The sequence below is a fragment of the Phytophthora cinnamomi genome (assembly GCF_018691715.1).
Source record: "Phytophthora cinnamomi strain GKB4 chromosome Unknown Contig24, whole genome shotgun sequence".
Taxonomy (NCBI): Eukaryota; Oomycota; class Peronosporomycetes; order Peronosporales; family Peronosporaceae; genus Phytophthora; species Phytophthora cinnamomi.
The window spans coordinates 596,003-610,000 of NW_027150957.1; the positions used below are offsets into that span (position 1 = coordinate 596,003).

The 13,998-nt window shown below is 51.2% G+C and overlaps 2 protein-coding genes across 2 annotated transcripts; one reads left to right on the top strand and one right to left on the bottom strand.

Moving 5' to 3' along the window:
- Positions 1-2,760: 2,760 nt before the first annotated feature.
- Positions 2,761-4,311, top strand: IUM83_15305 (uncharacterized protein; the record flags this gene model as incomplete). The annotated part of the gene is made up of 2 exons (XM_067940109.1): positions 2,761-2,769; positions 2,851-4,311. 2 exons carry the CDS (start codon positions 2,761-2,763, stop codon positions 4,309-4,311), a joined length of 1,470 nt encoding a protein of 489 aa, XP_067794489.1.
- A 7,745-nt stretch (positions 4,312-12,056) lies between these two features.
- Positions 12,057-12,794, bottom strand: IUM83_15306 (chloroperoxidase; the record flags this gene model as incomplete). The annotated part of the gene is made up of 1 exon (XM_067940110.1): positions 12,057-12,794. One exon carries the CDS (start codon positions 12,792-12,794, stop codon positions 12,057-12,059), a length of 738 nt encoding a protein of 245 aa, XP_067794418.1.
- Between the last annotated feature and the right edge of the window lie 1,204 nt (positions 12,795-13,998).

Sequence of the window (13,998 nt, forward strand, 5' to 3'; positions counted from 1 at the left end):
CTGGTGGTGCCGCCAGTGTAATAATCCCTCGATTTGTTTGCTGGTGGTCCAGGAACTGGCAGTGCACTAAAAGCGAATCGCGTTGAAGCCGAGTTGCGATACATCAACAAACCCGTACTTTTTAAAGTGTACGGGTAGGCTATCTGGTCATAGAGTCTCCCCGCCCGGCACAACAAAAAATGGCGCTTTTGTTTCTTCCGAATCAACTGGGCGCCTTCCATAACCCTCCTAAAAGAGTATTATGCAACCCTAACCTCGGCATTAAAAGTCGCATTAAACACCTCATTAACCCTTTCACTACCAGAGATTTCTTACGGGTCTCCTTGGACCTATGGCTCTAGCAAATCAATTCAACGCACAGGGAAAAAAACGACCAATCAAAAACACCAATTTTTCCACGTGGCGACGCTGGTTTACTTCACGGTACTTCCAATCAAAAGTTTGAGAGGTCAAGCTACATGCCGTCGCGCCCTGGTCAGTGTCGCTACAACGGCAATGGTCTACGGAAGTAGGAGCCGTTTGGGGTGGACATCACGGCAAGCCCACTGAGGATGCTGACCTCCGAGCGGCGGTGTCGCAGCCCGCGCGCTCTCAGCTCAGCGTCATTTCGTTATAGCATTACCTCAAGTATGCGTGCTTAGCCGAGCACCCCATGTAGTATCAGTTTCCAATCTACATCCGCCAACCGCTCGCACTCCTGCACATGAAATCCTGTGTAATATTCACATTGGCTTGCTATGACGCTATCACTGTAAGCTCATCTAGTTTGGTTAGGATTCTGTAGCGTTGCCTGATGTATGAATTTGAATATTAGCTGGTATACATTCGAACCTGCTCCGCACCCTTCCAGGCCAGGGTCCGTGTCGGTCTCCCAGTCTCACGTGTCGTCGTCGGCTACATTGAACAACGCATCTAAGTCCTTTTGTCCACGAAGTGGAGGCGGGGCTGCTAGCTAGACGAGAAAACAACTATGGCAGGTCACACGAACTGTTTGTGGCTCCTGCGGTAATGCATTTTACAGGTCCATGGAGACCTGTTAGGTTGTACAGTGCTTTGCCGTCGTCTCGTAGCTTTTAGTTTTGTCCAATCGCATCTTGCGATTAGACCTCTCATGGGTCCCTATGGACCTATAAATCACTCCATCTGGCTGGTAGTCAAAGGGTTAAACCGAATTGTTTGATCGACTATCTGTTTTAGTAGATTAAACAATTCCCCCTTTTAGTTTTAGTTTTAGTTTGATGCGGTCCTGATGTGGCAACTTCAACCACCCGATTTAACAACTAGTTTGAAATTTGCGATCTTCTGGAGGCGCGAAAATCCGCGCGCTTTCAGCCTGGCGCTCACTTTCGAATTAGCCGAGAAGAAGACATCACGAGGTGTGTCAGTAGCTATTGATTTGTTGTGGACCGAGCTAACTGTTTCTTTTTGATAGCTCAATGATCCCGTCCGCGCCCAACAAGAGAACAAGCAGTGAGGCCGGCCTATCACCTTGCGTTGCTAGCTCCAAGAAGCAGTCGAAATCGCCGCGTGCTGACAAGTCTTTCACGCCCTCCCCATCGCAGTCGGATCCCTCACCGGCAGCCGGAGCCGTTGGAATACATCCGGCCACACGCGTCTCGGCGCCTTCGTGTGCGCAGATGGAGGAGGGGCCTGCTCGGGGTCCGATTCATGCTGGAGACAACGACGGAGAGAGCAGCGAGGACGACAGCTCGTATGCCCCCACGGTTGCGTCGTGGTCGACGCAGTCCGGGTACCCATCCGACTGCACCCGACGTCTATCTGTGGAGACCCATCTATCTGGAGCAACTACGCCGCGTGCTTCCCGTGATGATGAGAGAAGCTCACAGGAAACGCTGACCCAGTCGTTACCTGGCTCACCAGGTTCCTCCAACAGCTCCCAGGCTCAGCCTTCGGGGAAAAACAAAACACTTGTTGTCGACTGGTTGCCTGCGGCTTGGCCGACGTACGTGGATCCAATCCAAAACCATTCAAATGCGGAGAAATGGACGTTCAAGACGATTCCAGAAGCACCACGCTGCAAATGCCCCCAACGATGCTGCGCGCTAACCTGCAGCAACGCGCTCAACAACCGGTTTTGTACGAAGTCCAATTGTGCGTTCAAGGGTGAGTGTGGCAACGCCCTGCAAGAGAATCCCAATCTACTCCTTAGCTGGAATCGGCGACTCGAAGAATATGGAATCACGACGCTGGGCTTCATTCCTCGCGGACAGATCATCGGTCAATATTTTGGATACTTTATGGGGCTGGATGAGGCACCGAGTCGAGGCCAGATGGACAACAGCTATCGAATGCTGCTCGAGACTCCAGCTACTGATGGGAGAAGCGTTGTGTTGGACGCCTTGTGGTGTGGGGGAAAGATGCGCTTCCTCAATCACCACTGCAATCCTAACTGTCGCTTTGAAGAGGTGCAAGTCGGGGGCAATCTCACGATTGTGGCGGTGTCTCGCCGCGATATTCTTCCGGGCGAGGAAGTCACCGTTTCCTACGGCGACCAGCTTTGGTTTATCTGTCGCTGTGGATGGTGGGGCTGCCAGCACCGCCACCTGCAACACCTCTGAGGAGGAGCTCGTGCTCGTTGTTGCGAACGGTCAGCAGTTCAGTGCAAATTACTTGAACTTTGTATTGAGACCAGCGGTGCATATTACTTAGTCTTTGTATGACAGTCGGCCAGATATCGTTCTATACACATTTCAAATGATTTGACTGCGTGCATTCTGGATTTTGCGGCCGAGGCAGAAGATGGGGAGGGTCGGTCGACTCGCGTTGTGTGGCCGGTAGATATGGTCTTGCTGCTAACATGATGTGCGTGTGGTTGCGTCGTACCTGCAGAAGGGTAGACAAACCGGCTACAGGAATTACAGTCACCATGAGATTATTACGCTTTGTCTGATTGTGAAACAGCTCAAGCCACTAGGTGGAAACGACTGGGAGCGGGTCAAGCGGGTGTACGACTTCAAACGCCCAAAAACCTGGCCTGAACGAGATGCTGACTCGCTCAAGCGCAAGTTTAAGGACCTGGCGGGGACAGCCAAGCCAACGGGCAAAGCCAAAATGCCAGTTCACATCGCGTTGGCAAAAGCCGCGAAGCGAGAGATGGAAGAGCATACATCCGTGAACACTATGGATGATGGTCTTGACGACGGTGCTGACGACGCCGAACTCCTGCAGCGTGTGTCCGAGGCCGTTCGTGCCGAGGCTGATCGTACAATGAAGCAGATGGGGAACGCAGGAAGGTCCCAGCGTGGATCGAATGGAGACGATGTGTCCTCAAGCGAGGAGGAAGCTGACGGAGACTCACTGCTGGTAGAGGGCAATTTGCAAGACGGCGATGTTCAACACGGACCTGTGGGTGTCGCTCAAGAACCTGATGACGGACAGATGAAAAGACTGCCCTCCGTTTCTGGTATAATCACCCGTCGAGACGGCTCCACCATTGATGCGGCGTTAGCCACGGAGTTGGATCTCTCCGACGAGTCGTCTGCCGGAGAAGACGACAGTGAAGAGAAGTCCGACCAGATCGTACACGACGAGGCATCTACAAGCGGGGTTTGCGGTGCCTTGACCCCAGGTGCTTCTGCGACCACAGCAGGTCCTCCGGTAGATCAATCTCGAACACCGTCGACGCCGACCAGCGCACCATCCCGAAAACCGACAGGAAGACCCAAGGGATCTATAGTCGGTCACCTCCCGACGGTAACAAGCCTTTCGCGGGAGCCCCTTCGGCGTGATCCATCCAAAGCTGCAGCTGACGCCAGAGAGAAGCAGGCAAACCCGAAGAAATCGGCCTCGTCCGCTCGCTTAGGCGGCCAGGATCTACGTGTCTTCCGAGACAACATCACCCAGTTCGCAAAGCGATCAGCGAGCGAGGCAACAGCGCTGTCAGCAGAAAACACATACGGCAAGACGAAACGTGTCCGAACTGCTCGTAAGTTGAGCGAGCTCGAAAAACGCCTAACCAACGTGGAGCAGATGCAGCAATCAGGTCGCAGCGACATAATGGAGATGATGTTGCTGCTTCGGGAGGACTCGGACCGGAAAGAGGCGGCGGAGGAGAAGCGGCGCTGCGAAGAACGACGCGAGCGTTTGGAAGCCGAGAAGCGTGACCGAGACGAACGAGACCGCGTCCGCCGTGAAGAACACGAGGCAGCAGAGAATCGGCGACAGCGAGAGCTCGACGCCGCTCAAGTTGAACGCGAGGAGCGCTACAGGGTGGAAAGTGCCGCCCAAAAGCTGAAGGCGGAGCAATGGCAGCAAGAGCACAAAGAGAACCGACGTCGCTACGAACAGTGACTCGACCTCGACCGAGAGGAAGCCAAGAACCGCCACAAAGAGATGATGCTCTTGTTCTCATCCATGCAAAAGAAGTGAAGAGGGCTTTGACATCAACTGCGTTGTTTTCGTTTAAAAAAACTAGTTACTGGTTATCGTCAATTCCGTAAAAAAATGTTGTTCGTATCTGGCTTATTTCTAGTGATCGCACGCGAAAGTTAGACAGCCTGAACAGGTTGTCGAGACGCAATGCGCGCTTGCTCTTGTCGGGGGGTAGAGGCAGCAGAAGCCTCTTGTAAACTTTCTCAACTGACCCCATTCCCCATTCTGCTGCTTGACGAATTGAAGTGATCGCTGCAGACAAAATTTGTGCAGATTCCCGCACAGAAGGAATCAGCCGGCCCAAATCGCCCTCCTTCAGTGGTGTTAGGATTCGTCCTGTCATGTGACCGGAGCAAGGGAAAGCGCTGTCAGCAACAACGCCATACCTCATGTCTGGGCAAAGATCTGGATTCATGAGGTTCTCTCGAAACTCCACGCAATTCTCGGCATCGTTCCAGCTGCCCGGGCAATTGTGTCGTGCCCAGACAACGAGCCCATCGGCACCAAAACAGAGTGTTCCGGTCACGAAGACGTCGTGCAGCCACCCGTTGTAGAAGGCGTTTTGAACGTCTGGATCCGCTGGTTGCAGAACCTGCCCTCAAACCACAAAATGAGTTAAACCTGAGTAAACTAGGAGTAGTCGACAAGAAATATGCTCTCAATACCTTCAGGTTTTTTCCGTCTATAAACCCCCACGTGAATTGAAGCAGAGGCTCTCGAAGAGCTGTAAGTTTGGCGAGTGCGCGTTGCCGAGTCGGAGATGGCCACGAGATACGCGCCGGTCGGAAGCTGTTCAAGGCGCTACCAAGTGCCACCTCGGCTGCATTGAGGACGCGACTCAGAGTCGCCGGTGGCGCGCCAAAAAACATGCACGCCATTTTTGCATGAAGAGAGTCAACATAGAAGACGAGTATTACAGCAAGAGCTTGGTGCTTGAACTTAAGCCGGGGAGGGCGTCCTTCCTTTGGACTGAACCCTGGCAAGTTGTAAAACCCTGAAAACTGCCTTCACAGGGCACGAAATGAGGTTCTAGAAACGATTACAGAGGAAACCAGTGGGGTTAGCTCATTCAGCGTGAAATCAGCAACCAGGGCGAAAATTACAACTGATCTAAACTTGTAAAATGGATGAAGTTGGCATCAGAGCCGTGCTGCCACAGCTTCATCCAATCCGACTCACTTGGATCTGGAATGCAGTTCAGTGTGGCATAGTGACACACCCGCAGCAACCGGCGTCGCTCATGGAGCACCAATTGCTCATGAAGCCTTCTCCGGAGCTCTTTGAGCGCCGCAGCTAGGCGGTCTCGCGTTCGCATGTGCACCGATATCGCTAGCAACGCCCCCGCCCCGCGCATGGTGCGCTTCCCGCCTGAAGGCCAAATGACACGCGAGCATCGCGTCTTCTGAAGATCTCAAAATCTGTTGACGAATTCGAAATTTTGTCCGAGTTACGTGGTACATTTACACCTGCTCTTGTACTAATATGAGACATTTGAACGCGACCAGATTAAACGATTTTAGTGAGGTTTTGGAAGTTCGTTTTCGAACAGAGTGTGAGATCGGCTAATCTACGTCACCTAACCCCAGCATTAAAATTGATTCCATAAAACACTTTTAGAATGGTTATGGAAGGCGCCCACTGTAGCATCTGAATCGGGTAAAAAGAATAAAATTTATTTTAAAATTTATTATTTTTGTCTGGGTTGAGGCGAAGCTTAAGTCTGGGAGGACAGTGTGTTTAGTGTATTATCTGAAAATAGGATGTGGGACTTGCTGCCTGGTTTCGTTGTGTATTCTTGGTATGCACTACACCTACGGAGCGGCTGTGGTGGCCAAGAACACGTCATATCTGCACCTATGAGTTCCAGGGAGCAGCAATCATCGTTAGAGGAAGAAAACCAGCACATCTGGTTATCGCGTACAAATTAATAAAGCAGAAAGCGTAAACTTGTCTGGCCTTATAGCGTAGCAAGAGAAGTACCAGTTAGAGTAGAGAGAGAGAGAGAGAGAGAGAGAGAGAGAGAGAGAGAGAGAGAGAGAGAGAGAGAGAGAGAGAGAGGCGGCGCCGACCCCACGTGGCGCCGCGTCTGGCGGGCCCATCTCTTCGTCTCCGACAACGGGGATTTCGGCGGAGGCTGCAGAGGTGCCGCCAGCGCTGGCAGGTGTGGCCACGCCAACGACCGAGTCTACGTCGAGGCCAGCGGTGATAAGTGCGGAGTCGCCAGCACTGGCAACTGCACCGGAGGCGTGAGCATGTGCGGCGCCAACGCCGCCAGCGCCGATTCGTGCGTCGTCGTCAGTGGATCGCCCACGCCGCCCGCTGCGTCTGCATCGACCAGCGTCGTCAGCTGCGTGTCCACCGTACCGCCAACTGGTCCAGCCCCGCTCCATTCCGGCGCAATGGAGGCGTCTCTACAGCCAGCGCCGGCTTGTGCAGCTTTCGACCTCGGCGACTTCACTCGGTCCTTCGTGCCGAGTGCGTACCCAACGCCTACCGTGCCGCAGAGCCTTTCACTAGCAGATAAAGTGGATAAGCTGTTTGAACTTTTCACTGAGTTGCGTTGTCACATGGGTGCGTCCACGCCTCCACCACCGCGGCCTGAGCCCGCGGCCGTGCTTTCTGACGTCACGTCAGGCAAGGTGGCTGTGGTTCAGTGGATCCTCCACTTCCCGACGACTGAACACTGCCGCCCGTAGGCAACGCGCATGACCTCCCGCCCGTCGAGATCCGACAGCTCCGGTGCTCCAGCTTCCTGTCACCACAGACGCGCGTTCGGGGCAAGTATTACCCACCCCTGCCGCAATATGTAGTGGGCCTACTTTGGCTCACTACTTTAGCTTACACGTCGCGCTACGTGTATGAGGAAGCGTAGGAGTTTATTAATAATTTGAATTAATTATACTTGAGTACACAAGTATAATATAAATCAAATACAGATTCCAATAAGGTAAAATGAGAACTGTATTGATTGTAAATTGATCTTCATCCTAAATCTGCTAAAACTATTTATCATCTATGAAAGGGTTTGACAGCGGCTGGCTGTCAGAACCCCGTCAATATGCACGTCTCTAATTTGTAGAAAGATGCTGCTGGATCTTTGGGTAGGTGTGGACCACGCATTGTGGTGGCCCACTTCAATGTATCCATTGGTGTGACTTACACCACGGTGAGGAAGTATCTAAAACTTTTAACAGATATTTATCTGTTAAAATCACAAGTGGCTTGTAGCCACTTGTGCGTGTAACCCCGTTACACCTTTCGTGAGCAGTAACGGGGGCGGCGCCTTGCCTCCGCTGCCTTTTCCTCGGCCGAGCCAGACATTCAACAACCTGCTGATTTGGGCACTTGTGCACGGAAGAGATAAAAAGAAAAAGTAAATGCTTTGGAGGAAACGTAGCCTGTAAATCGAACTGTGCTTAAGGCATGTGCGTTACCTTTGCTTCGTTTGCTGTTGCCGGCCAGCATAGATCTGGTCTGATAGCTTGTATCATACAATATGGTATCACCTCCCAACCCCTACTTGCTTCATAGTTACAACGCACACTTCGGCTGAGTTCACTTAAGCATAGATATTATGTTTCCGCGGCGGCTGCTTACGTATCGGAGTTGATAAAAGAGCTATCCGTAGCGGTACGACGACGTTCGCATACAGTCGAATCTGTCTCGGCGGGCAGGCAAGCAAGCAGGGTACGAGTGTGGTATTACCAGACGGATTGGTTGTGGGAAGTCGGCGAAGTCGGTAAAGGTAGCCGTAGGAAGATCGTAGTCGCTGGACGTTGTACCATAATGGGCTGTGTCACATACCTGTTGCTCTTTCGTTACGAACTAGGTGCGGTTTAGCTAGCATTTAAGCCAATCATTCAGGTCATTTATATATATTTTCAAGTCTGGATAAGCACTCTAAAATAGAGTGCGAAATACAATAAAACTGAATTAATAAAAAAGACCCCAGTCTCAACGCTAACTATACAAAAGCGGACTCGGATGAATGCACCAACAATGAATGTGATTTTTGCCTCACGGAATGCTCTCTTTTGAACTCACCGCAGGGAGAAAGACGGTCCACGTGAGTCTCAACTTTATCGCTATTCTCAAAGTCAACACTCTATTTCAAAAAGTGCGCACTGAAATTCTAAATACCTTCTACCATTTTCAACTTCAAAACTGCATATCCTACGTTCACTACGGCAAAATGTAAGATCAAAGTGGCATTGAATAGAGACTAGGCTACTTCGAACTTTTATACACAAGTCAATGGCTGATTAGCAAAACAGCTAGCCAAAAGGCAAATTGGAACTCTTTAACTCTTTCTAACGTGGTATATCATATACAATCATAGATTCTCTTGAATTTGTCTGCGCCGCTCGCTGGTTTTGTATCAAATCTTCTGCGTTATTGTCTGCGTTTGGTGCAGACAAGTTCGAAAACCCACTTGAGTGGTCGCCATACAAACTGCGCTTATTTCTGGAGTAATCCAGAATGCTCAAGAATTTGTCTGCGTCGGCGCAGACAATTAGTACCGTAAAAATCGCAATTTTGACTGTAGAATACCGTCGCAACGAGTGGCATGTTATGCGTGTAACGGGGTTACACACACAAGTGACGACGGTCACGTGTGCATGACAACGGTCACAAGTGACAACTGTCACTTGTGCATGACATTTGTCACTTATGGTTTAACAGATAAATATCTGTTAAAAGTTTTAGATACTTCCTCACCGTGGTGTAAGTCACACCAATGGATATATTGAAGTGGGCCACCACAATGAGTGGTCCACACCTACCCAAAGATCCATTGGTAGAAAGCAGCATCTTTTTACCAATTAAAGACGTGCATATTAGCGGGGCTCTGACAGCCAGCAGCTGTCAATCCCTTTCATAGATGATAAACAGTTTTAGCAGATTTAGGAGGAAGATCAATTCACAATCAATACAGTTCTCATTTTACCTAATCTAAGTCACTTGGAGTCTTATCTGATTTAAATTATATTTGTGTATTCAAATATAGTTAACCTAAGCAATTACTAAGTACTTACGCTTCATCATACACGTAGCGCAACGTGTAAGCAAAGTAGTGAGCCAAAGTAGGCCCACTACAATGCGGTCCTTAATAAGCTGTGCAATGACATTTGTATTTCCGAAGAGTGCGTTGTGACGAAGAGGATGGTTTGAAAGCAATGTGCGATAGAGAATCATGGTGATAAACAAGTGATGCGAGCAAAATTCTTCAGTGCGTAACAATCGTGTCGGTAGAGAAGAAAAACATAGCGAAATTTCATTTTGATGTATACAGTACTCGACCACCCATTTGTCTCGTCTGCTTTTGCAGTTAGACTAGTGGCGGAAATTGACCTCGCCCCGAGCATAAGTGGGTGAAGCGAATCGGTTGGCCCTCAACCACGCCTGACAGCTGAGGCAGAGCAAAACCTTTGTGAGTGGATAATGGGGCGACAGCTTATCCGGCCAAACGTATTCAGCACCCACAAGCGGCTGGTCATATTCGCACGTGGCAGCTTCGTACAGTTGGTGGACGAGTGTATGAGCAATCAATAGTTTAGTCAAGAGATAAGACAGACAGGCAAATCAATGTTAGTTACTGTAAGTCGTAATCATACCTTTATAACAGAATTAACGTGTCCGAGGGGACTCGAACCCGCGACAACCATACCCCCAGCTCTATTACCACTGATGTGTTTGCGTTTTTATCGAGTATTATAGGTTACCTAACCACTGAACGAAAGAAACCTCTGTTGAGAAATGCTGGTTCATACAAATACTAAGATAAAAGGAGCACTAAACTGGCAATCAGCAGGAAATAATCCATCCAAACTACCCACTAAGAGCCTCTCCACACCAGAATTAATCTATGAAAGAGAGTAAACAAACACCTGCCTTGGCATGCATAGCACACGACAGTAGTGCTCCAATAGCTAAATGTAGCAAGATAGATGGTCGATGAAAGAATATGACCAATTTCTGGAACAAATGGATCAGCGTAAACGTGTCGGGCGTCGCGAGGCCGTGAGTCATCTTGGTCATTCTTCATGTTCCCAAAAGGAATGGCTAAAGAGTCTCCCCCCTGACCAATATGACCAGAACGGATTGATGCTGTATTTCCAGCTCTGCACATTAGATTCCAATTGATCAGTAGAAAAGTATAGGCAAACACGAGCTTGGTATTCCCCTGTTGCAGCATAGACAGGCAGAGGTGTCAAAGCACCAAAAAAGGCAGTGGTTATGTTCCCTCAGTTACTTTCGCACCACTGTTGTGGTTGCGGCGAGCAACAGTCCGCTTCAATCCCTTAAAAAAAATACAGTCAAGCCACGGCGAACTCCACACTCATTAGACGTCCATAGGCACGGTATAAGTGAAACAAATTGGAGCACATAGCTCCAGTTACGGTGGAAATGTACCAGCGTCTTCTTACCTATAACGTTACCGCTGTTGGACTCAACTTGGCTGGTGATGTCGCAACGATCATTCATCGTGGTTCTGGTGCTGATGGTGGGCGTGCCTCTTCATAGTCTCCACAGCACTACAGATTCACCTCAATTAGGTACGAGCATACAAAACGCAAACAAATTCTTGCTACATATGAGTATTTTGTTTTATCTTACATGTGGCCGAAAGGAACTTGGAATTTGCAGTTTTGCGGTTGAAAAGGTGGAGAGCATATACATTTGTATAGTGATAGTCGTGTGAAATGTGATATTATAATTTCCTATACTCCACAAATAATAAACTTCAAAGTGGCATAATAATATTATTATGTAGTACAAATGAAAAACAATACTACTCCGTCTCAAAATTGATGTCATATCCCACTCTTTTTTTTGTCTCGAAAATGATGTCCTCAAACTGTATTTGATTTAACTATGGTGAGTAGTCTGCTCCCTGTAATTCTGCGACACAATTACGGCTGTTTTGGGGGAGCACTGAAGGCTCAGAGGCAGTCTTCCCTCCCGCTGAAGCTTCAGTGAGGAGGCTTGAACATGTTGCCTCCTGTATCCTGAATGCACAAGTCCATCGACCCCTGCAGGCTTAAGAACGCGGCATTATTGTCGATGGCGGCAGCTCCCAGTACGCTGCTGTAACGGCATCAATGAGCTCATCAAAGTGAGCTCCCGCCTTCGCGGCGTGCTTGAAACCTCCATTGGACTGGGAAAGTAGGAGAATGGGCGGAGCTGGACCCTTGGTTTGAGGAGGAAGGGCGACATCTGCGATCTTCCGCCCTGTCCCAGCTCTGAAATCACCTCCGTGGCCATTCATTTCGTCACTCTGCTGTCAAAACTAACCGTGCTGAGTAAATAAGCACACGGTTCAAACCGTGAGAACGCGCCGCGTCGTATTTGCCAAACCGCGCTGCAAAAGACGAAATATTGACAAAACGCGCATGTGTTCTACAACAATGGGACATCAATTTTGAGACGGAGTGGTATGCGATAATGAATGTTGTGTGGATTTGAGCGCGCACTTTGTTGAGAATAACGCCGTGCAATGGGTGCATGTTCGGGGTCTCCAGGACCCTGTTAAGTTTTAGTTAGGATAGGTCCTCACCGCTGGAGATGCTATAACGCTGCAATAACATGATGGCTCGTCACGACGTACTAGTCACACTATACCGTGTTTATACACGCCACATTCATGGTGCAGGACTCGTTACTTAACCAAGCGATTCTGCCTTCAGAAGTGCGGCTCGAGCAGACACTGCGATGAGCCCGACGCTCGATTTGGGGGCTGTATAGTCATCGGGGATCTTCTCGTTGACAATGAACGAGCGCGCGTGGTCGACCGAAATGGTGTCGCCGGTGCCCAGCGCCATCAACAGCACAGATGCCTCGAGGAAAGCTAGCGACTGGGCCTTGACACCGTACGAGCACTCCGGGTTCTCTGCGTTGCAAGTGTTGCCGCGGTCCTTGCGCGTCTTCGCCACGATGTTGTTGGTGAGAAGTCCGTTGCTGCCCGCGCGACTGAAAAACTCCTCGGCCAGCGTCACGTTGACCGTCATGGGGTCGTGGCCGTAGTACGCGTCCGTGTGGGCGAGCGACGCGTCGTGCTCGATCTTGTTGTGGATGCCGAGGTAGTCCAGGTTGATCGGGTCCGGAAGCGCTGCAACCAGAGTCGCCGCCACCCCCGAGCCGATGTTGTAGACCTTTTCCAGCGCATCCGTGATCATTTTGTGCGTGACGTTCTGTCCGTTGCGAGGCAGGTAGCCGTGGTTTGCGAGCGTGTTTAGCGCTGGGCAAGGCGCGCGACGGTATGGGGCAGTGGTGCCATACACGCCCGAAGCCTCGCTGCTGGTCGGGCGGTAGTATTCACCTTCCTGGAGAGCCGAGGCGGACGACGTCGCGACGGTCGCCGCAATGGCAGCGACTGCGATCGAGTGGGTGAACGAGACCATTCCTGCAGATTGACGAGCTGAAGTAATTGGTGGCTGGCGAGCAGGTTGAGAACTGAGCCCCTCTCACCCCAGTCACGCACGACCCGTCGTCGCAGGATGAGGATGACATCCGGGCGATCGGAAAAGGAGGAAGAGCGTTACTACGCGTTGAAGTGGCCAAAATAGGCGCCTCCGATAACATGCCAGATTCGAGGTTCTTTCTTGAAAGCAAGTCGTCTTCTTCGCACTAACCCTTTCGCGCGCAGCAGAGTATCTATGTTATACTTGCGGAATAGGCTATTAGATAGAAGCAGCTACACGGGTTTTTGGCGCTCAACATCCGTCAAGCAGGATTGGTGATCACGGTGGACGAGCGTGAGTTGTTGTCCGCTTGTTTCCGCCGTGCCTGGACCCCCAGACCGATGATCTTAGCCACACACACTGTTTCAACATCGCTGGCGGAAATTGAAGAGTTTCTGATCTTGGGCACGGTTCATCCGTGACTAACCCCTGGCACTGCCACTGGCAGAACATCGTGCGGAGCTACAGCTTCGGCTAACGAAAGGAGGCGTCGGACCATCGTGTAAACTCGATGCAGTGCCCACTGCTGCTGCCCGACGGCAGGACACTCTGAGTCAGAGCGTCCTGCCGTCGGGCACGGGGACAGAGACTCTGGGTCAGAGGCTCTGACCCAGAGTCTCTGTCCCCGTCTCGCCCCGCTCTCGCTGACGCACAACAAGATACTGTACATGCGAGTGCGCAGGAGACACCGCGGCGTCATGCTAAGCCACACACCATCAGCTCATCAGCGCACCGCAGCGGGCTGACGCAGCGATCCATACACGACTGGGGCCAGTCCGGAATCTCCACGCTCGCTCGGCTGGTGGAGGGAACAGGGAGCGCTCAGCTGGCGGCGAGCTCCATCGGCTGTTCTGCAGGCCTCAATCCCGGCCACCGCCACCGCATGGGCGCGAGGCGGCTGCACTTCGGCAGCAAGGACGGCGGCCAAAGCGCCAGGCCGGCCATGGGGATCGCCAGCGTCGCTCTGCCAGTGAACCGGCGTCTGCGACAACGACTAAGAATTAAGATGCTCTTTCCGTGAAGTAGCGGCAAGGTGTCCGGAAGGCAAGTATCTCCAGCAGCAAGGCGTGTGCGCCGTCCAGAGCGTGGCTGGGCCCGAGGCCGCTTCAACGCCAGCAGCGAGCGGCGCAGCTTGCCGCTCCGC